General features: G+C 55.5%; 2 protein-coding genes across 2 annotated transcripts; one reads left to right on the forward strand and one right to left on the reverse strand.

Annotated features, from left to right (window-relative positions):
* The first annotated feature begins 3,053 nt into the window (after positions 1-3,053).
* LOC103564281 (uncharacterized) lies at positions 3,054-11,508 on the forward strand. Its single transcript, XM_070563358.1, has 7 exons — positions 3,054-3,424; positions 4,296-4,377; positions 4,687-4,810; positions 4,899-5,001; positions 5,147-5,340; positions 8,898-9,068; positions 11,266-11,508. Exons 1-5 carry the CDS (start codon positions 3,254-3,256, stop codon positions 5,279-5,281), a joined length of 615 nt encoding a protein of 204 aa, XP_070419459.1. The 5' UTR covers positions 3,054-3,253; the 3' UTR covers positions 5,282-5,340; positions 8,898-9,068; positions 11,266-11,508.
* An 8-nt stretch (positions 11,509-11,516) lies between these two features.
* Positions 11,517-23,749, reverse strand: ALOX12B (arachidonate 12-lipoxygenase, 12R type). Its single transcript, XM_008539916.2, has 15 exons — positions 23,262-23,749; positions 21,913-22,117; positions 18,618-18,699; positions 18,421-18,507; positions 18,184-18,306; positions 17,729-17,832; positions 17,217-17,389; positions 16,842-16,985; positions 15,449-15,652; positions 15,113-15,199; positions 14,640-14,809; positions 14,254-14,375; positions 12,308-12,408; positions 11,958-12,128; positions 11,517-11,768 (listed from the first exon to the last, which is right to left on the reverse strand). Exons 1-15 carry the CDS (start codon positions 23,406-23,408, stop codon positions 11,589-11,591), a joined length of 2,100 nt encoding a protein of 699 aa, XP_008538138.2. The 5' UTR covers positions 23,409-23,749; the 3' UTR covers positions 11,517-11,588.
* Between the last annotated feature and the right edge of the window lie 465 nt (positions 23,750-24,214).

The raw sequence follows: 24,214 nt of genomic DNA on the forward strand, positions 1-24,214 counted from the left end.
GTCCTTCCCTCTATCACTAGACTCGAGAGCTCATGAGAACAGGGTTCATAACTGCCCACCACAGTGTCTGGCATATTGCAGGTGCTCAGTAAGTAGGTGTTGAATGAAGGAATTAATAAACGAATGATTTCTAAAACCCTTCTATGCCCTTTTTCACTTACCTGTATGTCTCCCCAACTAGACCATGAGTTTCTTGAAGGCAGAAGCTGGGTCTCATTCAACTTTATATGCATGGTGCCCAGCACTGTGCTGACACATAAGAAATACTCAACAATGTTTGTTTAATGATGGACAAAAGGAAGAATGATTGGATGGATGGATGGATGAACTAGCAAGTTGAGGGGACGTTGTGCTCCAGTCAATAAACTGGTACTTGCTTCACTGTATGTCTTCTGGGATCAACTATCATCTCCAGGAGAAACTAGAGACCCCAAGGCAGCTCAGCAGTGAGAATCTAAGCAGTCAGTCTCCAACCCTCCTTGGAGAAGCCACCACCACCTCCACTGCCCAGGTCCTGGGAGCCCCTCTGTCTCTCTCTCTTTCTCTGTCTCTCCATCTGTCTCTGTCCGTCTTTGTCTCTCTCTCGTACGCACACACACACACGCCGAGTCCTTGGGCTCTCGGCTGACCAGCCATCAGAAGAGAAGGTTGTTACAGGTAAGTCACCTCTAGGGGATATCCAGTTAACTCTTCAGAGTAGTGGTCCCCTCGGCCTAGGGTGGGGACTTCGTCATGGATGAGGCGTTGGGCATCCAGGCCCTACAGTCATGCTCTGCAGACCCCCGCCCCAGTTTGGCTTCCTGGCAGAGGGGGAGGACCAGTTCCCTCTTCACTACCCTGGACTCCTGCCTCCACCATCCCAAGTCTTTCAGTTATGGAATGAAGGAGTCATGGAAGGAGAAAAGAGGAAAAAGTGTGGGGTGGAAGGTCCCAGAAGTGGGGCAGAAGCCCAGCTTATCTGCTGCCACTTCCTGCCCAGTGTTCCAGGACAGGGTGGAATCACTCACCAGGAAAGAAGGATAAAGGTGTGGCTAGGTAGAAGCAAAAGGGATAGAAACAGAGATGCAAGACGCAGACATTAGCATGGAACTGAGTTAATGAAGACAACGCAGAGGCAAGGGGTGCCAGACATAAAAATTAAAGGCAAGTAACCAGTGGGAGCAACTATTTGTAACAAATAGAAAATACCTGAAATATATAAAAAGTGTCTACAAATTAATAACCCAGCAAAAAAGAGAGCAAATAATATAACAGGAAATTCACAAAAGGCGGTTCATAAAATAAACCTAAACATCTAACAGACATGTGAAAAGATAGTTAACTTCACTGGTTGTTAGGGAAGTGTATTGAGAGTTATCAGGGGTGTAAAGCAACCGGTCTCTGGCATGACAGTGTAATGGTGTAGCTTTGGTGGAGAACTCTGGAAGCCTCAATCAAACTTTAAAATCTAAAAGAAAAAATTTAATCCAGCAGACCACTTATAAGAAGGTATCCTACTAAAAACGCCCATATTTGCAGAAAGAAATGTTTATGATGATGGTCTACGCAATATTATTTTTATAGGAAAAAACTTTAAAAAACTTAAATGTCCAGGGGCTGGCCCGGTGGCGTAGTGGTTAAGTTCATGCACTCAGCTTTGGCAGCCTGGGGTTCGCAGGTTCAGATCCCAGGCTCAGACCTGGCACCGCTTGTCAAGCCACGCTGTGGTGGCATCCCACATAAAATAGAGGAAGATTGCTCAGCGACAATCTTCCTCAAGCAAAAAGAGAAAGATGGGCAACAGATGTTAGTTCAGGGCCAATCTTCCTCACAAAAAAAAAAAAAAAAAACCAAGAAAAAAAGAAAAACTTAAATATCTTTCAGGAAGAAAATGTTAAATTGGGAAACAGTCCTACCGTGAAAAATAATATAGCCGGTAATAAAGTCAATCCATAAATGCTGACACGGAAAAAACATCCAGGATGTATGGTTGTAGAGGTGGAAAACAAGTCGCACAATGATAAGCATGGTATGACGCCTTTTATGGTACAAAAATAAGCTAAGTATGTAATCAACACAAATGCCAGGGAAGAAGTTTGGGAAGATGCACACCGACCTGTTGTTTGAGAAGGAGCTGGACTGTACAGGAGGGCCATGACGAGGAGTAAGGGAGCGAGGACTTCCAAATGAGAGAGAGAGAGAGAGAGAGAGAGAGAGAGGAAACCTGGGAAAAAGAGATCTATTTGATTGCCTGATAGATATACTCACAGGGAACAGCTTTGTTAAGGAAAAGTATCCAAAACTGATAAAGAGGACAACTGCCTGCCCTTTCAAAGATATTTAATTTTTCTGGAAGAAAGTACCATTGCTTGATTTTGCTATTTATTATTAATAAAGGCCTCAGTCTATGTGAAGCTCATGTAACTTGTGTCTGGTAGAGATGCAAATGATTTCTGTTCAGTAATAAAAGATAACCCCAACAGTTAAGAGTTTATTGCCCTGTAGGACATTAGCTATTTTTGTAATTAACCCAGCAATCCTATCCTAACATTCCTTTATAAAATTGCCCATAAATAAATCCTCAGCACCTCAACTGTTCTTGGAACCAGTATTACCACCTTGCTAAGCTGAATTAAATCTTTGACTTGTGTTCGTTCTAATTTGCATGAATCATGTTTTTAATATTTTTGAAAATAATACTTTGACAGGCTGGAGGGAGGGGAGCTATGTCCCACTAGAGCCTAGAGCCATGGTCCCTTCCCTCATTGCTGGGGCCTCTTCCAGCTTCCTCCCCATCTTTGTGGCCCCCTGCTCCCTTGTGCCATGGACTTCAGGGATGCCTTTGCTCACCACCCAGGGAGGATGGGGAACACACGTCCCCACTCCCACCTCCACCGACCTGAGAAAGAGCTGAGGATGGGGCTGGAGGCAAGAGAACAAAAATGGAGACAGAGACGGGCTGGCTGCGTCAGGCCACGCGGTGACTCAGTGTTCGCTACTCAGAGTGGTTTACCCGGACTGGGAGTGGACCTGGGGGAGATGCAGAGGAGGCGCCCAGACTTCTCTCCCGGGGCACCAGAAGTGGGGTGGAGTCACCTGGAAGAGTAGACAGGGAACGTCTCGGGAGCCAAAAGCCGACCCTGGTCTGGAGAGGTGGGGGTAAAGCAAGGCTACAGCGAAAGGAGCCGAGGTTAGACTGCGGGCTGAGGGCGAGGGCCTGGGCCGAGGGGGCGGTGCTGGGTGGCGCACAGGATCGCCCCGCGCCCGGGGACAGATGCCTCTTGAGGGGACAGGCCACGGGAGCCCGAGCCAGGCGCACACAGATCTCCCCAGACCCGCCTGCCCCGCCGCCCCAACGACTCTCAGTCCTCCAGCCAGCCCGTCGCTGCCTCGCCTTCTGCGGCATTCCGGACCTCATCGACCGCAGGCCATGGGCGAATACCAGGTGCGTGCGGCCACCAGCTCCTTCCTGGGCTCGGGCACCTGAGACAACGTGTCAGTGAGCCTGGTGGGACCCGCAGGCGAGATCCCGGCCCTGCTGCTGGACAACTTCGGGAAGGGCTTCAATCGGGGCGCGGTGAGGGCCCGCGCGGGCCCGGGCGCCCCTCTCTTCTACCCGACTCCACCCCACGAGCCTTCTCCCTCTCCCGCTCCCCGCCCCGGGAGGAGGACTGGGAGGTGAAGTCCCCCCAGGACGTGGGCCCGGTGCTGCTTCTGCGCGTGCACAAGGCGCCCCCGGCGCTGCTCCTCCTGCTCGGGTCCTTGGCTCCGGACGCCTGGTTCTGCCGCTCGTTCCAGCTCACGCCGCCGCGAGGCGCCCCGCTCCGCTTCCCGTGCTACCAGTGGCTGGAGGGGGCGGGGAGCCCGGTGCTGAGGGAGGGGGCAGGTCGGGGAGGGAATGGGCTGGGGCTGGGGGAGGATAGTCCGGCCGTGGGTCAGGGGCGGGCACAGGTGCGCTGGTGTGGCCAGAGAGTGGGAGGAGGGGAAGGTGAAGAAGGGAGAACATCTAGGGGCGGCAGGAGGGGTACCGGAAAGAGGAGCAGGAATGGTTGGGAGGAATAATCTTATTGATTGGGGGGATCTGGTGGAGGGACCAATGAGGAGGAGGAAGGAGTGGTTCTGACAAGAAGCCTGGGGGAACTTTTGGGGGCAGGGACTTCTCCATCCCTTTAGCTCTGGGAGAAGAGGTAAAACAGACCAAGAGACCAGTGGCTGACCCAAATTCCAGTCTAGAGATGCCCCACCCCGGGTCTGAGGAGAGGCTGGGGTGCTGAGGATTGGGGGCCGGTCCTCCTCTCACTCCTTCCCTCCGCCAGCCAAAGTCACCTAGCAGGACAGCCTCCCTCTGCTCTGTCCCCAGCACCAGGCAGAGAAGAAGGAGAGGCAGCAGAAATACCGGTGAGCAGCTCAGGGGGACTTGGGCGTGGTAGGCCCTAGAGCCCCCACTTCTTAGTTTTCTGGCACAAAGGGGCTCCCTTGCTCTTGCTTGCTGAGGTCAGCTGAGTCTCGGGTCTGACCAAGAACAGCATGCATGTGAGGAGCCCCAAGTTCTGGCACAGCCCCGCCCCCCCCCCCCCATGAGCTCCCAGTTCAAAGCCCTCCATGCACAACCAGGCCCAGGGGCCCAGCCCATTACCTTTTCCAGTCCCAAAGGGTGGGGTCCAGCCACAGCACCTCACTCTCATCTCCATCAATGCCCTTGTCCAGGTGGAGTGAGTTTTTCCCCGGGGATATCCTGCTGCCTGGATGCAGAAAACCTCAAGGAGCTTGATCCCAACCTGGGCTACTTGGTCACCAAAGAAGTCAGCCAGAAATTCCACCTCCTCTTCCCGTGAGCCTGCCTGCCCCAGCCAACGGCTCCTCACGGCAGCTCCTTTCCCTCCCAGCCCACCCATGCCATTCTGAACGTCATCCTGCAGGAACGTCGCCCTGGAGCTGAAGGGACTGCGGGATAGCCGATGGCCCTGGGGAAGCCTGGATGAGATCCAGCACACCTTCGTCTTCCCTAAATCAGCGTGTCAGGTCTGGGATGTGAGGGAGGGCCAGAGAGTCTGGGGTGGTCAGCTGGTAGGAAAGAGAACCAGGGAGCTGGAATTGGAACATTCTGGAATGTCCTGCACAGAACTTGTCCTGCACAGCCGCCACTTCCCTCCCCTGTCCTTCACAGGACCTCATTCCTACCCTGAGAAGAGAAGGCACACCTTCTGTCACCCAGGGCTGCCGGCAGGGTTGGCCTCTGGTGGGAGCTGAGGGACCTAGGGAGGACACTTCACCCCAAATGACCACCCTCAGGATGCGCTAAGGCTCACTGTTCTGGGAGCCATTCTCATTCATCAGGACTTCAGCAAGAATGGCCAGAAAGTAAGTTCTAACAACTTCACTTGTTTGTCAAGGCAAGTAGAAACACTTCCTGGCACAAGCACTCCTTTTCTGCCCTCTCTTGGCTTCACGGCAAGGCAAGCTTCTCAAGCTGGTGAAATTAAGTTAGGGCTTGGGGTTTGTCTGCCGGTCATCCTCCTCCCTAACTTCATAACTGCATCTCCAAGCTGTCCTCAACACTGAGTGGCTCTGAACAACTGGTAACACCTGTCCCGTGAATATCCTCAGCAAACTAGGAAAAAACATCTGAAGTAGAGACTTTTTCCTTTCAAAATTGCCACCTCCTCAGTTGGGGCCTTGTACCTCGCATGAGACTTGAAAACAAACTAAGTCAAAAAATTCAGGAGTCTCCACTCGCCAATATCCTTGTCCCCCTGGGCACACTGTGGGTCCAACTGTCCATTCTGACCTGGGGTTCGAACTATACATGCTGAACGGTTCAAAAATCCTAGCACCAACGCCACACTCCGAGGGTGTGCAAGCTCTCTCTTTGAATGATTGTTCTGGTTTAACAAACTATCCAGGGTGTCTTGTGGCAAAGTTTCAGAAGAATAGGACATGGGTTTTAACAGGAAACTGAAGGACCCCAGTAGAGCAGAGACCAGGAAGGATGGGCTAGAAAGATAGGCTCTGCTGGTATCCAGCGTCCTTCAGTCTTCTGATTTTCTCAAATTCTACTCAAATCCTGGATGCAGTCCTATGCACACCACAGAGTACCTGAGGCTTCCCCCCAAAATGGGTGGGGCTAAGGGAGTTGGTAAGTCCTCAGGTAGAACCCAAATCTCCAATTCCTTGTTTTCTGAGAAACCACTCACAAGTAAAGTTATCCAACCAGCAGGGTAGAAGAAAGGGGACATCAGAGTGTCTGTGTGGAAAGTTGGAGATCTGGGTCCTCAGAGTGGTGGCAGTGCTAGAGGCAGGGGACTTGGGTCTCTGGGGACCAGGGTGACCCTCCCCACACCCACCCTTTGCAGAGTATGTGTTTCAATATTGGCGGGAAGACACCTTCTTCGCCTCCCAGTTCCTGAATGGTGTCAGCTCCATCCTGATCCCTGCTGTCACAGCTTCCCAAAGAAGTTCCCTGTCACTGATGCCATGGTGGCCCCCATGCTGGGCCCTGTGACCAGTCTGAAGGCTGAGCTGGTGGCGAGGGGCCCAGGGGTTCAGCCTCCCTTCCCTCCCCTCAGTGCCTTCAGGAGCCCAGGCTCCCAGTCCCCCAGAACCTGCCTCTCCCACCCAGCCCTGGCTTCCCTTGATCCCCTCCCATTCCTGTCAAGCCTTCTTCCTCAGCTAGCTCAGTCTCTTCTCTGGTCACTGCTTCCTGCTCATCCCTGAAAGGGGGTGGGGCCTTGTTCTGCGATGGCAAGGGCTGAGGGGGCAGGGCTGAGTGGGGAATGCTCTCTCCTGGAACTTTACCAGGATCAGTGCATTTGGCAGGACCCCACAGCTCAGAAACCTGGGGGATGAGTCAGTTGTCATGGTTACTGAGGATGCCCTACAGCTGGTCAGCTGAGTGCTCCCCTGAGCTGTCGTCTCCCCTCTCTCTGGGCTATTGGCATGAAATATACCTCAACCCCAGGAAGCTGCCTTCTGCATCACAAGGTGCTGTCCAGCAGGGCTCAATTCTCTCACCGTCTACCTTTGAAACTTGGGCCTGGCCACAGCAGAAGCCCCTCCAGTATTTGGGTGGAGGTCTGTTTCTTAGGAACCAGAAGGTGGTTCTGGGCTGGAATGCCCCACTGGCTCCAGGGAATGAGGTTCCTTTAAGTGAAATACTTGCGGGTGCAGAGTAACCCCCACTCCCTCCCCCCAGCTTCCCAGAACTGCACAGGGCTGTCCCCTCCTTCAGCTCTCCTCCTCTCCTACCCTAGAGGGGCTCTCTGCACCTAGTGGACCACGCCATCCTCTCAGGCCTCTGCCCTAGTGTCATTAACAAGGTGGTCCCAGTACATGGCTGCACCCCCGACTCTGCTGCACCAGCACCTGGGCAGGCCCCTGCTGCCCCTCGCCATCCAGGCCAGCAAGGAGGGCCCGGGGGAGGCAGGGAGCATATGGTACCCTCAGGATGACTGAAAGGTTGCCCCTCCCAATGCTGCTGTTCATCATTCTCATCTAATCCTACCCAGCCCCTCCCGAATTTGGTTTCTTCTAGTTTTCCTGCATGGCCTCTTTGATTTCTATCCTGATGGAAAGGCTGTGATATTCAGTGTCAGAAAACAAACTGCTCTTGACATGGGTTTCAAATCGGCTCTACTGAATCATGCACCTTTGACAGTTCAGTCATGCCGCCAACAGTTAAAAACATGACCCCTTCTGGGAGGCGTCTCCACGCCCTCCCTTCCCACCCTTCCAGTCTCTGCCTCACACAACTAGGGATCTGGATGACTTTGAGCTGGGACAAGGAGCCCTCAACCAGCTCCACCGCATGTGACAAGGTGGCCTGGGGTCACTTCACCTCTCAGGGACTCTGTTTCCTCTCCTGTTGTACTAGAAGTGATCAAAATAGGGAACATTCACATGGCACTTACTGCACACCCCACGCTGTTCTAAGTACTTCACTGGCATGAACTCCTTTAGTCCTCAGAACAACCCAATGAGAAAGCGATTATTATCATCAACCTCGTTTTACAGATAAGGAACAGGAGGCACAGAGAGGTTAATTAACTTTCCCCGAGGACACAGTTAGTGAGGGAGTTGACCATGTGACTTGGCCCCGTGGACGTGGTAATGGACCGCACTTTCTGCGGCTAGTTTCTGCGTGACACCCACCCTCCCCTGTGCCCCCTACTGCAGCTCACTCAGACTTCTGGCCCAGACAGCCCCATCTTCCTACCCAGTGATGCGGCTGAGGACTGGCTCCTGGCCAAGACCTGGGTGCACCACTCAGTTCCTGGTGCATGAGATCTGCTGTGAACCCGCTTTGCGCTGGAGACCTTTTTTCTTTTTTAAAGATTGGCACCTGAGCTAACAACTGTTGCCAATCTTCTTTTTTTTTTTCTGTCTGCTTTTCCTCCCCAAATTCCCCCAGTACATAGTTGTATATTTTAGTTGTGGGTCCTTCTAGTTGTGGCATGCGGGATGCCGCCTCAGCATGACCTGACAAGCGGTGCCATGTCTGCGCCCAGGATCCGAACAAGCGAAATCCTGGGCCGCCGCAGCAGAGCACGCAAACTTAACCACTCGGCCACGGGGCCAGCCCCCTAATGGAGACCTTTTTTCCCTCTGTGCTGTGACAGCTGCCCACGTGCCACCCCATCTTTAAGGTAGGGAGGACCCCTCCTTAAGTGCCCAGAGTGTGGGGGACCTGGGGCTGTCTCATCTAACCTGTGACTCTGGTTTTCCCCCGCTGCTCATGCCTCATTTCCGCTATACCTTCCACGTCAACATCCAGGCCCGCACTGGACTCTTTCACCAGGAAAGCTCATTGACCAGGTCAGGGCCCTGGAAGGCCTGGGATCCTAGTGGTCAGCCAGGTAGGGGCAGAGGTTTGGTCCTGAGCTCCTTTCTGCTGGCAACAGTGGGCTCTCTGCTCATTACAGTCGACATCGCTGGGACAGGTGGGCTGTCTGGAGCTGATCGCCACAAGGGCTGGAGGCTGTCACCTACTGCTCCCTCTGCCTGCCCCACCAGCTAGCTGGCCGTGACGTCCAGGACCTCACCCACTATTACTGCCAAGAAGATGAGCTCCAGATCTGGGCAGCTACACACAGGTGAAGCTCCCCTGGGGCCTGAGGGCTCCAAGCCTCACCCTGGGCTACATCTCTGTTGGCTCATCCAACCATTTCCTCCCACCTTCTACCCAAACACACTGCTATCTCCTAGTCCTTTCCTGCCTCCTCTTCTTCCTTCTCAGCTGTGTGACCTTGGGCAAGTCACTTAACCTCTCTGTGTCTGTTTCTTCATATGAAAACAGGGATAATAAGAGCACCTACCTCATGGGTTATTAAGATGAAACGTAAAGCCCTAAGAACAAACCTCAGGCGAATAGGAAATGCTCTCTGAGCATTAGCTATTATTAGTATTCACCCCACAGATAGTCTCCATGTCTCTATTTTTCCTTCTGACTCTCCCTCACAGGAGACCTCCATGGGATGCACCTCTAGGCTCCGTCCCAGCGGCCAGAGGTTCTTGATGTCCGGCCTCCTCGTGGGTCCCCATCTCCCACCACTAACCTGCATAACGACCTCCCTCCAGGCACTGGGATTTATGACAGTGCTGCTCATGAGCCTCACATGGCTCTGTTTTTTGCCACATGCAATGCAGTGTTGACTGCGGCATCTCAGCCCCTCTGGAATCTGCCCCCCACCTTCCATTCTTCCTTCTCAGCACACACTGAGCTCAGGGAGGCCAGGCACCCTGATTCCCCCTCTCTCCCTATCCAAACACTGCCCCCTCTTCAAGCCCAGCTCGTGCCCCCCTCCCCTTGAAGTCCTCAGGGACTCCTCCCCCATGAACACCCATAGCTAGAGCTGCCCGCGTCAAAACCCTTCTTAGCAATGGACCTGCACACCCTTCATGAGCCCTGCTATGGCTGTGGGTGGATGCACAGTGAGCAAGGCAGACCCAGACCCTTTGGGAACCAGTGGAGGAGACAGAGCCAATCCGCCAGTCCCCATACAGAGGGGCCTGGTGTCTAATCCTTCCCTGTGGCTTGATCTAGCTCAAAAGGCTGGAAAGCAAATACCTGCAGGGCCAGTAAGCAGCAGAAACCTATGAAAGGGTGGGCCGGGGGTCGGGGGGGTGGGGGGGGCGCACGGGAACCGTGGCCAATGGAGAACTCATATTTGTTGATGGAGACAATGGCGACCCAGCTATGACTATAGCCAGACTTTAGATTTTTCAAGAGAAACCAGACATTTTCTAATATTTAAATACTAGGTATTGATTCAACTTGAAAAAGAAACAAAGAAAAAACCTGGGCAGCCAATCAAAACACATCTGCAAACAAAATGGCTCTCAGGCCATCGGTTTGCACCCCCTGGTGGAGACTGAGGCCTTCCGGTTTGAAGCTCAGCTCGGGGTTCATACAATGTGTGGTTGGCCATTTTCCTTCTCTGGCATCAGTTTTCTCCTCTTCGGGCAGCTGGTTTAAGTAGCCTCTTCTAACTCACAGCCCTGAGCAGCATAGGCTCCCAATTGTTAATCACCATGTACTCCTGGATCCCCAGCTTTGTGTCTGACATTGTTGGCATCTCCTCGCGGTTGACACTGTTGGGGTCACAGGAGGAGAGGACCTAGCAGGAGCACTGGCAGCACTGTGCTTACTGAGTTTGGGGGAGTCAGTTTGAATTCAGTGCCTGGATGCCCAATATTCCCACCTCCATGCGGCTCCCCCCGCCGTGGCCGAAGCCAGGCAGATCTGGTGGCCTCACTCCCTGAGGTCAACGCCACGTGCCATGCTCTTGTGCTCTTCTGGGGTGTCAGCAATGGAACCAAGGGCACTGTAAGCAAGGCCTAGGGTGGGGTGGGGGATGGGAGGGTCTCAAGTTCCGAGAGAGTGGGTGAGGAAGGGGTCCTGGGGACGATGGGTTACTTGGAGGGTGTACTCAGTAGGCTGGGCTCCTTGGTGGAGGGGCGTGGAGGGATGTACCCTGCTGTGGGTGTGGTTTAGGTGAGTACGGGCTCCCAGGAGGTGGAGCTTAGAGTGGTCTGGGTTTCACAGTGAGCATGGCTTGCGTGGTCTGAGTTTCTAGCAAGGTGGGCTTAGGGTGTCTTTTGCCTAAATCAGTGGGCGGTCTGCGTTTCAAATTGGGCGGGTCTTGGGTGGTCTGGGTGGGCGAAGCTCAGGTGGTAGTCCTTGGGTGGTGGATCTTCTGGAGGACTGGGTTCCTCGATAGTCTCGGGGACTTAAGATGGACCAGAATCTCGCGGGGCAGAGGTCCCAGCTTTCTCTCCTGCCGTCCCCAGAGGCGCCTGGGGACCCACCCGGACGAACGCTTCACCGACGACTGCCCGCAGCAGAGTGTCGCCGCCTTCCAGAGCCATCGGGCCCAGATCTCGCGGGACATCCGGGCGCAGACGGGCACCTGGCGCTGCCCTACACCTATCCGAACCCCGCGGGAGCGGAGAACGGCGTCGCGGAGGGATCGCGCGCCCGGGGCCCCACCCTCACCCCACCCCGCCCCCAGTAAACGGGCGCGCGGTGACGGAGCCGGGGCTTGCGTTTGAAGCGGTGTTTTTGGAAAAGAGGCGGGCGCAGGGCGGGCAGAGGCGAGGCGGGAAGGGCCGTCCTAGATGGAAATGCTGTTCTCAATCAGCACCGGGTCCAGGTAGTAGTAGGGGATGGGGAGGCACTTGTTGCGCTGGCGAATGTTGTGCGAGATCTGGGCCAGGCGCTGGCGGAGGGTCTCCATGCTCCTCCGTGGGACTTCCTCCACGAAGTGGATGTCAGGGAAGTGGCCCAGGCGCCGCTGCGGGCACGGAACCGGGCAGCTGGGACGGAGCGGGCCCCACTGCTCCGCTCTTCCCCTTCAGCTGTCTCTGTTTCCCTGCCTCCCGCCCGTGACACCCCCTCTACTGTCGTTGGCCCCCCACCTCTCAGGCCCCTTCCTAGGCTCAGAGTTCCCCCACCCCCACCTGCACCCGAGGCCCCAGGGCACCTTGTCGTCAGGTTCCTGGCTGAGTGTCCAGAACACCAGTAGGGTGATGCACGTGGTCTTCACATCCGGCAACGTGTCCATGAAGGTCTCCAGAGTGGTCAGCCCCTTGGCCCGAATCGGGGGGTTCCGCATGGATGACGGGAAGTTAGGCATCCAGGCGGTGAACTCCAGCTGGAGGTGAGGTAGAGGAGGAATTCTGGGTCAGAGAGTACCCCGGGACTCTTGGGTTTAAATTGAGGCTGGAATTGAAGCTGGGACTCAGGTTGAGACAGCTCCGGGCTAGACTAGGGATTATGGCTGAGGTTGGGTTTGAGGTTGGGACTGGGGCAGGGGCTGGTGAGCATAGGTACCTGCCCTGTGTTGACAGCTGCGTGCTTGGCAGAGCAGGTGTAGATGACAATGGTGACATATCGGATCAGCTCGGGCACCGTTCGCAAGCACGTGGGAAAACCTGGGGGCGTGGAGGGAGGCCCATGCAGCGTCAGTCCTGCCCTGGTCCTGGTCCTGGCTGGCCGGCAGAGGGCGCAACCAAGCTCCGCTCACCCTGTCCTGCCAGATGGTGCCCTCATCCTGCCTGCTTGGCTCCCCTGTGGCCACAACCCCATCCCCCCCATCCAGACCACAAGCCTTGGGGCGGGGGCCTCAACTGGTCTTGGCCAAGTGTCCTTCAGGGCTGCTCCCGGCACCAGTCTGAGGTGGGGCCCTCAGATCCCTCCTCCAGCTCTCTTAGGGGGGCCTCTCTGGTCACAGGCCTCAGGATGGAAAAGGCTTCAGAAGAATCCTGGCTTTCCTGCCCTGACTCAGCACAGTCCCCCTTCCACTCCCCGCCCCACCCCCCCCCCCCCCCCAACACACACACTTCTTTGTAGACTCTGTGCTCACTCCAGATGGATTTCTCAGTAGCCTGGCTCTCTGTATCACACCTAAGCAAGCTGTTTGCTTCTCTTTCCTGTTTTCCCACATGAGAGACCAGCCCTGGTTGCCATGGTGACCCTGGGTTTCAAAAGCCCGACACTTTCAAACCAGACCCATCATCTTCCTCTCAAAACAGCTCTTTCTTGCAGGCCCCTGTCTCAAGGAAGGACACACACCATCCACCCAGCTGCAAAAGCCTAAACCTGAGAGTCACCCTTGGCCCCTCCTTCCCCCACCTAACCTCCACTGCCAAACCCAAACCAGTCACCAAGTCCTGTCATTTCTATCTCCTAACTAGCTCTGGAGTTCTCTGCATCCCCACAGCTCCCACTCTAGTCAGGTCCCTGTCACCTCCCTCCTGGACACCACAGCAGCCTCCCAAACTGTCTCCTAACCGCCATTGCAGCCTAATGTTCTAACCTACAAATCTCATCTCCTTGCAGACTCCTCGATGGCTCCCTCTGGTGCTCAGGTAATTCCAAATTCCTTAACCAGGCTGTGCAACCCAGGCCCTGCTCATGGCTTCAGCCTTAGCCCCATTGGGAGCCTGCCCAACCCCCACTCTCAGCACCGGTGGCAGGGACCTGTAAGCAGCTCCCAGAACTCACTCGGCTTGCTCTGGCTTTCAGGCTTTTCCACATGCTGTTCACACCCAGAACTCTCCAACCCCACCTCTGTCATCTCACAGCTGACCTCCCCACCCTGCAGATCTTAGCTAGATGTTAGCCAAGATGTTAGATCTCAGCCCGCTCTCTACCTACCAGCCCTCTCCAAGCTGGGTTAGGTGCCCCCCCTGAGCCCCTCTGCACCCCTAAAACTACACCAGTCCTGTTTTAGTGTAACTGCCCATTTACTTGATCAGACCACCCCACCAGACTGTGAACTTGAGGGCAGCGCCATCGCCTGTCTTGTTCCCTTTTGCCTCCCCAGTAACCGGCACAGTGTTTGTCACATCATAGATGCTCGCTAAATATTTGTTGAGAGGGTGCCCAAGTGGCATGACCTCAGGATGCTCTCCCATGCCCTCCTGGAGCCTGCTGGCTCCCCACCAGCTCACCAGCCTCCAGCATGCTCTGCTCTTTCCTGTTTGAGCTCATGCCTCATTTCTCAGTTCACAAAAGTTGTCAGGTATGGGAGACTGGGATCCCTCCAGGTCTCTACAGAGATGGCCCACAGCAGAGAGACCAAAGGCCAGCCATGCTTTCTTCCCCAACCTCTCCAAGGTGCCGCTGCTTCAGGGGTCAGGGCAGAGCCCTGACAAACTCCTAGGCAGTGATTTGGCCTCCTTCGGTCTCCAACAAGACATGCTCCGGGCCCAACCCAGTGGGGCTCACCCCACAGCCCCTGGGCCCTGCCAGGTGCCCAGGTGCCCAGGCCATACCTGAGCTTTCACGCCCTAGTAGGCACTCCTTGAATATCTCCCGCACCCAGGACTGCAATTCCAGGTCACCCTCCACGGCCGCGTCACATGGGTAATAGTAGGTGATGATCTCTGTCACGTACCTGACCAGGGGACAGGGCCTCAGTTTGGACCCCCCGTGCCCTCCCCAACCATGCTTCTCCCACCTTCCCAGGATGCCCTGGCCTTCGCTGCCCCAGAGCTGCCCCAGGCCTGTGGGTGGGCAAGTCCTGGGGGGCAGAGGTGACGAGGACGGCTTGGCAAGGTCAGAAGATGGTACCAGACCCAAGCCCAGGTCCTTAAAAGCTCCCCCTCCAACATCCCAGGGTGTCTACCCTGAGTGCCACCCACTGCTGCTCCAACCTCACCTCTCCAGCGCATCCCACACTGCCAAGGAGTCATCACGGTAATAGTATCCTGGCAGGTTCTGAACCCCACGCTCCACAAAGTCGTTGGGGAGGTAGAGACTGTCATAGGTGGTCTCTGACAGAGCCCGCACCATCACCTCAGCAAAGCCCTCCAGGCCCAGGGACATGGCCTGTGACAGAGGAGGCAGACCGTGGCGTTGGCGGGGTCCCTGCAAGTCCTCCCCTCTGAGGCTCACACCCACCTCACCACAGCCTAGTGAGAGCTCAGCTTGCCCCCACCCCAGGAATTAGCACATTCTGGGCCAGCACACCCAGCCCCTGCCCCCTCATAGACACAGCACCCACTTTAACCGGTCCCCCTCCCTCCATGCCCCCTCCTGATCTAAAGGCAAGTGGAAATTCTGCTTTTAGCCTTACTGCAAACGCCAGAAGGAAAGCAGATATCTTGCTGGGGGTGGGGACAGAAGTCTCACCCTGGCAGAGAGTCCCCCCTCATTGAGGAGGAGGGCCCGCCCGATGCTGTTGATCTGGATGGTGTATCGGGTGTGGGGGACAAGGAGCTGTGGGGGAAGGCAAGGAGGACAATGAGAGAAAATCGAAGTTATCCCCAAAAAACCTCAGCACCCCCATTTCTGCAACATCAGACCCCTTCACTTGAGGAAGTCCCTAACCCAAGCCCTCTCTTGTGGGTCCCAGCTGCCTCCCAAGTCTAACTGGAGTCCTTCTGACTGCTGAGTGAGCCAGGTGGCTTCCCGAGGCCAGGCGAGGGTAGTAATGCTTCCCAGAGGCCCCTTCGCCCAATCCCATACCTTGTAGAGGGGGTGACACATGGGTAGCTGCCTCAGCATGGCCAGGCAGAAGGCCTCAGCGATGAGGTGGGTCTCCAGCAGGTGGGAGATGGCCTCGTGGCAGTAGAACTCGGCATAGCGCACCCACGTCTTAGCCAGCAGCCAGTCCCACTCTGAGTCACTGGGCAGGAAAATGGGGCAGTCGGGCCCTGGGGTCTGGCTGAGCTGGGGGTGAGTAAGGAGGGAGGTTGGGTAAGGGGAGAGACTCACACACATAAGGACCCCCACTTCAGGAGGAAAGCAGAGGGGAGTCTGAGGGGTTAAAACGCCACCCCCTACACTCCAGTCCCTTTGGTCGCCTGAGCACACCAGGGCCTTCCCTCCCTCTTCACATTTGCTCTTGCTGTTTCCTCCTGCTGTAGTACTTTCCCCCTGCCCCTTTCTCTACCTGGCAGTTCCCACTCACTCTTCAAGAAACAGCTCACAAGCTGCCTCTTCTGAGAAGCCTTCCTTGTCTCAAGCCCCCAGCCGCCACATTCAACTGTGAAGGTTGTGCACTGCACAAGAGTACCCAGCCCCCTGAGCAGGAGGGGACTCACTGAAATCTAGCTTACAGTATTCCACTAATGAGCCAGGAGCATCAGGGCTTGACTGATCCCCCTCAGGGGGTGCCTTTTTCTAATTTGGACAGGACCCTGGTGGAGACCTCTGAGAAGGAAGCACCTCAGTTCCCTTTCCTGCCAGACCAGACTCAAGGCAGCGGCTAAGACTGACCAGCTCGATATTTCCAGCAGAGGCCAGACCCCCAATAAGCACTGGTTTATCAAGTGGATGGGTAAATGGAGTCAAAGAAACAAGCTTGAGACACCAAGTACATTCCTGTCTGTTACCTATGTGTTTATACACACAGCACACACTCTACACACGGGGCCAAACACGAGTGCACCCACAGGGACCCAAGTTCATGCATGGGCATACAATCACAGAGTGGCAGCACACAGTTGTGCACATGTAGGCGCACAGGGTCTCAGCCCAAGGCTTATACACAGGGCCACACACCAGGCTCACCACTAGCCACAGACACAGATAGGGACATACATAAACATAGGTGTATTCTCAGATGCACACACAGGGACACACACTTATATGGACACACATGCTTACATACAGATGTGCACATTCACACAAGCACAAATTCTCACAAATAGATGTACACCCAGGTCTGTAAGTTTCACAAGCATGCACACACACAGAGGCTGACCCACTGACCATATACTCACATGGATAGGAGCATAACAAGTACACACACAGGCCCACACACTCTCATAAGCGCACATACACATGCATGCACACACAGAGGCTAATGCACTAGCGATGCGCTCACACAGCGGCCCCAGGCCTACACCCCAGGCACCTGGATGGCGATGGGCATCATGTTCCCTTCCGGGCCAAAGTGCAGTAGGCAGACGGGGGCGCAGTGGTGCTGCTTCTGGCCGTTGAGCTCAACGGTGGGGATGCCCTCCAAGATGCGGTAGTCTGCCAGGTAAATGTTCCCCTTCTGGAGGGGAGCTGCGATGGGCGGGCAGGTAGGTACCCACATGGAGCACCTACCACCCACGCCTTGGATGCAGAGTGCCCTAGCGCTCGGGTGCAGGGGTTGGCCAAGACCCGACTGGGGGATCAGGGCGGGGGTGGGACTCTGCGGGCGACCGGAGTGGGGAGAGATGGGGATGCCACGGAGGGAGGGAGGCAGGGAGGCCGTGGGGGTCTCCACCGGAGCGGGCCTCACCTCCAGCTCGGCTTGCAGGCACGTTCCCTCGCCCAGGAACGGGGCCACCATGTCTTCTGTGACGGGGAACTTATCTGGGATCCGCGTGCAGCGGCGGAGCAGGCCTGGGTTGATACCATTGAGGTACTGGTACCCAAAGAAGCTGTCCTCTGCCCAGTGCTCGGCCACGTACTCTGGGGGGACGGCGGAGGGACATCAGGACGCGCCCGGATCCCCCTCAGGGACAGAGAGGCATAGAGCTGTGGCCGTGGGCGAAGGAAGACAACGGATACCCGAGAAGACTCGAAGCCCCCAGCCTCCCCTTTAGCGGCCGGAGGGGCCAAGGGCGACGTTTCCCAAGAGGCCGCCAGAGGGCGCGCCCGCCCAGCTAGCGATTCCTGCCTGAGGTTCACCCCGCCCGTCCCGTCCCGTGGCTGTGATTCGAATCCTGGCCTCTTGCACGCGCCTCGAGTTCCTCCTGCCAGAGATCACCTGGCTCTCCCGCGTTCGATTCGGGATGCCCCACTCCGTACCGGAGATGACAGACTTGTTGGAAGGGAAAACTTTCTTAATGTCCTTCAGTCTCTTCCACGACCGTTCGCAGTCCACCAGACCGCGGAGTTTCAACCCCAGTGCCCTAGGAGTTGAGATTCGAAGTGGGGAGGCCGTCAGAGAGGTGCCAAGCGCCCCCTGGGACGGTGGCAGAGCTGCCCCACCTCACGTAGGTCCCTGGGCCTCAGGGTCTCTAAGTCTCAAAGTCCGTGAATTTCTGGAACTCTGGGTCTAAGGGTCTCCCAGGACCAGAGCTCAAAGTCTTTCTCTGTCTAGGTCTCTGAGTGTCACCTCTCAGGTTCTCTGGCCTGTCTTTTCAGCTCCCTCTGCCTTCCTGGCCATTTCAACCTCTGGGGCTGTGGTGGAGGCGGGCATGGAGCAGCGGGTGAGGGACAGTCTACAGGAGCCCTCACCGCCCCCTCACTCACACACTCACATGGGCCCCAGGCGCATGAAGAAGGAGGCGGTCTTCAGGAAGGAGTAGCGGAGATTTGAGTTCAGGAACTTGGTGGCCTTAATGTTGATGAGAATCGGGAATCCCGGGATATATCCATTCCACCTGTGGGAAGGAGTGCAGGGCTGGGGCTGGGCACCTGGGGTCCAGCGGGTGGGGAGGGGGCAGAGCCCAGGGGTCAGTCATGGAAGGGGCCCTAGGGCAGCCTCAAGTCCTTACTCAGGCCGGTTGGGGTTTCTCCGTACAGGAGGGCGGTAACTGGGGATATGCACGTAATTGGGCAGGCCGGGAAGGAAGACCCTCCAGCTGCAAAGAAAAACCAAGACGATGATCCCTGATGCCCATGTACCATCCTAGGGCCAGAGGGGGTGTCACTGGCCCCCGACATCCCGCAGCCCCTGTTGCCCTGCCCTCACTGGTAGAAGTCCTGCTTGGCTCTGATCTCCTCCTGTCGGTGCTCCAGAAGGATGGGGAGCTTGTCGTCTGCTCTTGTCTTTCCTGCAGGAAGACCAAAGAGGAGGCTCAAAGTCTGCCTCCCAGCCGCTGCCCGCCCTTGCCCACTTCAGGGATCAGAATGCAGCTTCTGCCTCCCGGGTTGGCTCTGGGGCGCCCACGGTCAAGGGTGGGAAAGGCTTACCCTGAGAGAGGGAGCGTGGGTCTCCCCCCAGACCTCAGAGGAAAGGATCAGGGACCTCCCTCCTCCCTCTGGCTCCACCCCGCAAGCTGGGCTCTGCGGCTGCAGGGAAGTCCCTCTTCTACACCCACTGGAGCATTAGTGACAGTTCTTTGGTGCTTACTAAGTACCAGGCACTTTCTAAACCTTGGCTTCTATCAATAATTACTCTGCACAAGAACAACCGTATGAGGCAAGTGACTTATTGTAGGCCCACAACCTGGTCTCCGAATTCCAACATCCAACAGGCTGTAGAGAGCAGGTCAGTTTTTTCCTCAAGCCAGGCACAAATTCCTTGGTCAGCAAAATCTGCTCTAAATTTACCTGAAGCTCTAGGTAGTCTCTATTTAACTCATTTGGTATAACTATTCATAGTTTTTGCTGCAGAAATAATAGTATATTTGATTAGGGGGTGCCCTAGTGGGTATATCACATAGCATTATGGTATGTGTATATATAGAAAATATATAGATACATAAAGATATATCTATACATATATTTCATATATATGTGTGTATGTGTATATATATATATATCTTCTAAATCAAATCTGAATTTCAGAATACCTCTGGCCCCAACCAGTTCTGGCTATGGGACAATATCATCGTGCTCATTTTACAAGGAGGAAACAGTCAATATTACATAGAGAGAAAACAGTGAGCTGGCATTTGAACCAAGGCAGCCTGCTTCTGACCACTCACCCATCACCCACTAACAGCCACCAATGGTCGTTAAGCCTTTTTAAAACTTATTTTAGAGGTTACCTCACTGGATTCTCACATCAACCCTACTAAGTAGGTTCCATTAGCCCCATTTTACAGATGAGGACACTGAGGCTTAGAAAAATTCAGAACTATACCCACATGTCCAGCTGGTAAATAGTGGAGCTGAGGTCCAGATCTAGGCCTGCCTTTCTCCAGCATCTTGGCTGGTAGTCCCCAGCTGGCGTGTGCCTATCACTGCAGCCCCGTCATTTTCCCTCGAGACCCTCTTTGCCACCCTCTTCCTCCTCCATCTGCCTTAGCTCACACTGTATCCTGGGCGAACAGTGTCCCCTGGAGTTGTGCAACCCAGAGACCCATCTTGGCTTCATTCCCAGGGTGGGAGCCTTGCTCCTTCAAGGGCCCAGGAAGTGACTCAAGTCTCCCTAACCTGTTGTTGCGTGGCAGCTGCCCCACCCAACCCCATTCCTGCATGGCCACACAGCATCACCCTGCCTGTCCCCTGCTTCCATGCCACTCAGACCTGTCACTGTGAGAAGATGATCCACATCCCCAATGAGACCCTCCCCTTGGCCTCCCCGCCCTCTCCCCTGCCTGTCTTCCTCTGCCCCTGCTTCCCCTTTCCCCTGCTCAGGCCCCATTCCCCTGCTCCCAGGGAAAGGCTCTCGCCACGAGGAAATGAGAGGCAGAAGAGGGGGAAGAGGGGAAGTAGGCAGCGGGAGGATGGGGCTCCAGGCCCCTGCATCCTCTCTGCTCTGCCCTCCCCTCCCATCCACCTCGAGGGAGGTCAAAAGGGGACAGGCCTGCAGTCCCTGTGTAGCAGCCACATATTAGGAAGCTGACACAAGCCCACCAGACAAGGACTCTGGCAGGGGTGGATGCAAGGAATTCAGGCACTCAGGTCCTGTCCCTTTTCCATGGGAGCAACCACGTGACTGGGAAAACAGCTGGGCAGCCTTGATCAGCCACCAAGGAAAAACCCCATAGTCTGCATGAGTAACAGGGCCTCCTACTGGAGTGCAATGGAACCTTACTGGATTAAGGGGGGGGGGGGAGGGGGACACCTTTTGGAGCAGAAGTGAGTCCTGTTAGAGAAATAATGTCCTGTTGGGGTCTTAGGGAGTCCTTTGGAGCAATAGAACTTCCCATCAGTCTAAAAAATCCTCAATTAGAAAACCAGGCCAGGGGCCGGCCCTGTGGCTGAGTGGTTAAGTTTGTACATGTTTTGCTTCAGCGGCCCAGGGTTTCGCTAGTTTGGATCCTGGGTGTGGACATGGCACAGCTCGTCAGGCCACGTTGAGGTGGTGTCCCATATGCCACAACCAGAAGGACCCACAACTAAAATATACAACTATGTACTTGGGGTATTTGGGGAGAAAAAGCAGAAAAAAAAAAAAAAAAAAGAAGATTGGTAACAGTTGTTAGCCCAGGTGCCAATCTTTAAAAATTAAAAAAAAATTTTAAAGGAAAAAAAGAAAACCAGGCCATCAGGGCTGGCCCTGAGGCGGAGTGGTTAAGTTCGCATGCTCCACTTCGGCCACCCAGGGTTTCGCCAATTCAGATCCCAGGCATGGACATGGCACCACTCATCAGGCCATGCTGAGGCAGCATCCCACATAGCACAACCAGAAGGACCTACAACCAGAATATACAGCTATATACTGGTGGGATTTGTGGAGGGAAAAAGAAAGAGGGAAAAAAAAGAAGATTGGCAACAGATGTTAGCTCAGGTGCCAATCTTTAAAAAAAAAAGAAAACCAGGCTTCGTGCAAGCCCTCCTGTTACAGCCCCATGGAGAACTGTGAAGCTAACAGGGCTTCTTAGTGAAAGGACGAGGCAGCAGTTGGAATGCTAGGGCATCCTATTAAAGTAACCAGGCATCCTGTGTGGGAATAGCCTCCTGCTGAGGGGACAGGGAATCATTTTAGAGCATCAGGACATGCTGTTTGGCATAAGTAGGGCATCCTAGCAGAGTCCTGAGGCCTGTACTCAGAGTAGTGAGGGGTCTTTCAGAGTGGCTGGGCACCCTGTGGTAGTCAAGGGGAGGACTGGAGAGCACACTGGTCTTCAGCTAGAAGCGGGGATCCTGAGATCCTGAGGGTAACCCTGGGCCTCTGTTCCTCCAGGATGCAGCCCGGAGCTGGGGCCAGCATGGCAGCAATGACTGAGAGTAGTGTGTGAGAGTGGCAGGCGTTCCTGGGAGTCCCTGTGGGGCTGGCACCTGGCTGGCTTGTTAGGAGCCTGGAGTGGCGATGCTGGACAGGCCAGGCAGGAGCAAGAGGCCTAAGGGCATGGGATGGGCTGGTGAGGGCTTGCCTGTAGCCTCCCGGAGTGCCAGGGTCTCGTAGCCATCCATCCACTGGTAGGCAGGGAAGTGGTAGGTGTGGCCATTGGGCGCAGAGATCTGCACGTAGTTGCAGTACCAGGAGTTCTTGGGAAAGAAGGAGTAGCGCTCCTTGTGCAGACGGATGATGATGAGCTCCCCGAGGTCCTGCTGGCACTGGACAGTATACTCATCCACCTGGGCAGGGCACAAGGCCAGCTGAGCAGGCAGGACTTGACCCTGGCTCCTCAGGCCTCCCATTAGCCTGGCCCTTCACCTAAACCCTGCTCACACTGAGAGATGCTCATCTCCCTGGAATGAGGTGACCTGATCATTGGGCTCTCCTCCCATCCCTCCCACCTGACTGTCCCCTGCTGGGCCCATCTACCCAGGGCTGGGCAGGACCCCAGCCCCTCCCTTCTCCATTCCCAGCTCCTCGGGTCCCCTCCTCCCACCCCATCCCCAATCACCTCAGGCTGCAGGAGCCATGCAGACCCCCAGGGGCTGGTGTACAAAGGGGTCCGTGGGGTCCAGGGCCTCCCAAGCCTCCTACAGTCTTAGAGTGGGCAGAAGTGGTCCAGCTAGTCCCTTTTTCTCCCACTTATCAATGAAGATGTGGTGATTCATAAATGGCCACATAGAGTGACCTATTAAATCACATAACAGCAGGTGGCTGGACCAGACTCAGAATCAGGTCTGAGGGTTGAGGGCCCAGGAAAGGGTGCCTTCCATGATGGAGCAGGTGGGTCCCCACTGGACAGGCTGGCCATTTTAAGTCACAGAGAATCCACTGTGAATTTAAGCCAGTTGTGATGCAACTTAACTTAGGAAGAGTGAGTAAGGATGAGAGAGAGAGGGATGAGGGAGAGGGGGAGAAAGGAAACAGGAAAGGGATGAAGGCAGAGGGAGTGGAAAAGGGAGGAGAAAGAAGAGAGATAAAGGGAGTGAGAGAGGGTTGAGAGAAGAGGGATGTGGGGTGAGCGATGAGAGAGAACAAGACGGATGAGGGGGAGGAAGAGAGAAGAGGTGAGAAAAGGGGAGGAAGGCAGATGAGGAGTGACCAGAAAGGGATGAGAGGTGACAGACCAGGGATAAAGAAGGATGGCCCCAAGGCCAGAGAAGTGGGAGAAGGTTGGAGCGAGGTCTGAATTGAGGGGCATCCGGAACCACACTTGGAGCCCCACTGCTTTCGGACCTCCCCAGAGCCCCCCAACCTCTCCTGGCCAAGCTCTGGCTCCCTGGCTCCCTCCCCTGCACACCTGCATCCCTCTCCGTGTTTCCCAGACTCAGACACATATACACACTCACACATATGCACACTCACACATGCGCACACACTCACCGCTCCAGTTGCAAAGTCTCTCCCAAAGTGGTTCAGCAGCTGCTTATGGCTCTCTCCTTGGGTCCCCACGATGGTCAGGGAGATGGAGTCCGTCGTTCCTGACAAGAGATCAGTACCAGTGGCCACCTTGACTTTGTACGTGGCCATGGCTGCTCTTCAGGAAGCGGGAGCGTGGGACTCAATCACAGACGGTGGGGGCTGGGCCACAAGGGGCCAAGCAAGGGAAGCCAGACACAGAGAGGAGTGGAAAGGGACAGCGTCCCGAGGCGGAGAGGTGAGGCCCACTGGCAGTCCAGAGCCTGGAGAAGCTGCTGCCCTTGATGGGCGGGTTGGGAACCCGGCAGGCTGGGGCGGGGCTGTGCTCCTGACAGGTAAGCAGGCATCTGAGCTACAAGCCTTCTGGGATCTGGCGGGGAGGGGCAGATGACAGGGCAGCAGGGCGCTGGACCTATCTCCAGAGAGGGCGGATGGAAGAGGGCTTGAATGAAGGAGACTTCAGGGTGGGAGAGCCAGTCTAGCATGAGCCACAGCCCCAGGGAAGGTGGAGGAAGGGCCAGGCGGGGCCCCCAGATCTCTATCAGCCTAATAAACTCCTTCCTTCTGTTTGCCTCCATTGGCTGCAGTGCTGGGCACTCCTGCTAAACGGGGCCGTGGCCAGTGGGTTACCTGCATTCGTTCTGGGGCTCCTGGTAGGTGGGGGTTAGGGGAGGCGCAGCGCAAACTTGCTGTCCAGCTGGCCTGCTGCCTGGCCATTCCTCTCTGGGAAATGGGGCAAGTAGTGGCCACAGTGGAAAGGCTGGCCTGTCCTTCTGCCGCAGGGCCCAGAGCCCACGATAGGAAGGGTGGTGTGTGTTGAAGCTAGAACTCAGGAACCCTAGAGCACAGAGAGTCTCCAGGACGAGATGATCAGGGATGGGAACGGGGGTGTCTGCCGCTTCCTGCGGGGCCAGGGT

Source organism: Equus przewalskii, chromosome 10, assembly GCF_037783145.1.
Source record: "Equus przewalskii isolate Varuska chromosome 10, EquPr2, whole genome shotgun sequence".
Lineage (NCBI taxonomy): Eukaryota > Metazoa > Chordata > Mammalia > Perissodactyla > Equidae > Equus > Equus przewalskii.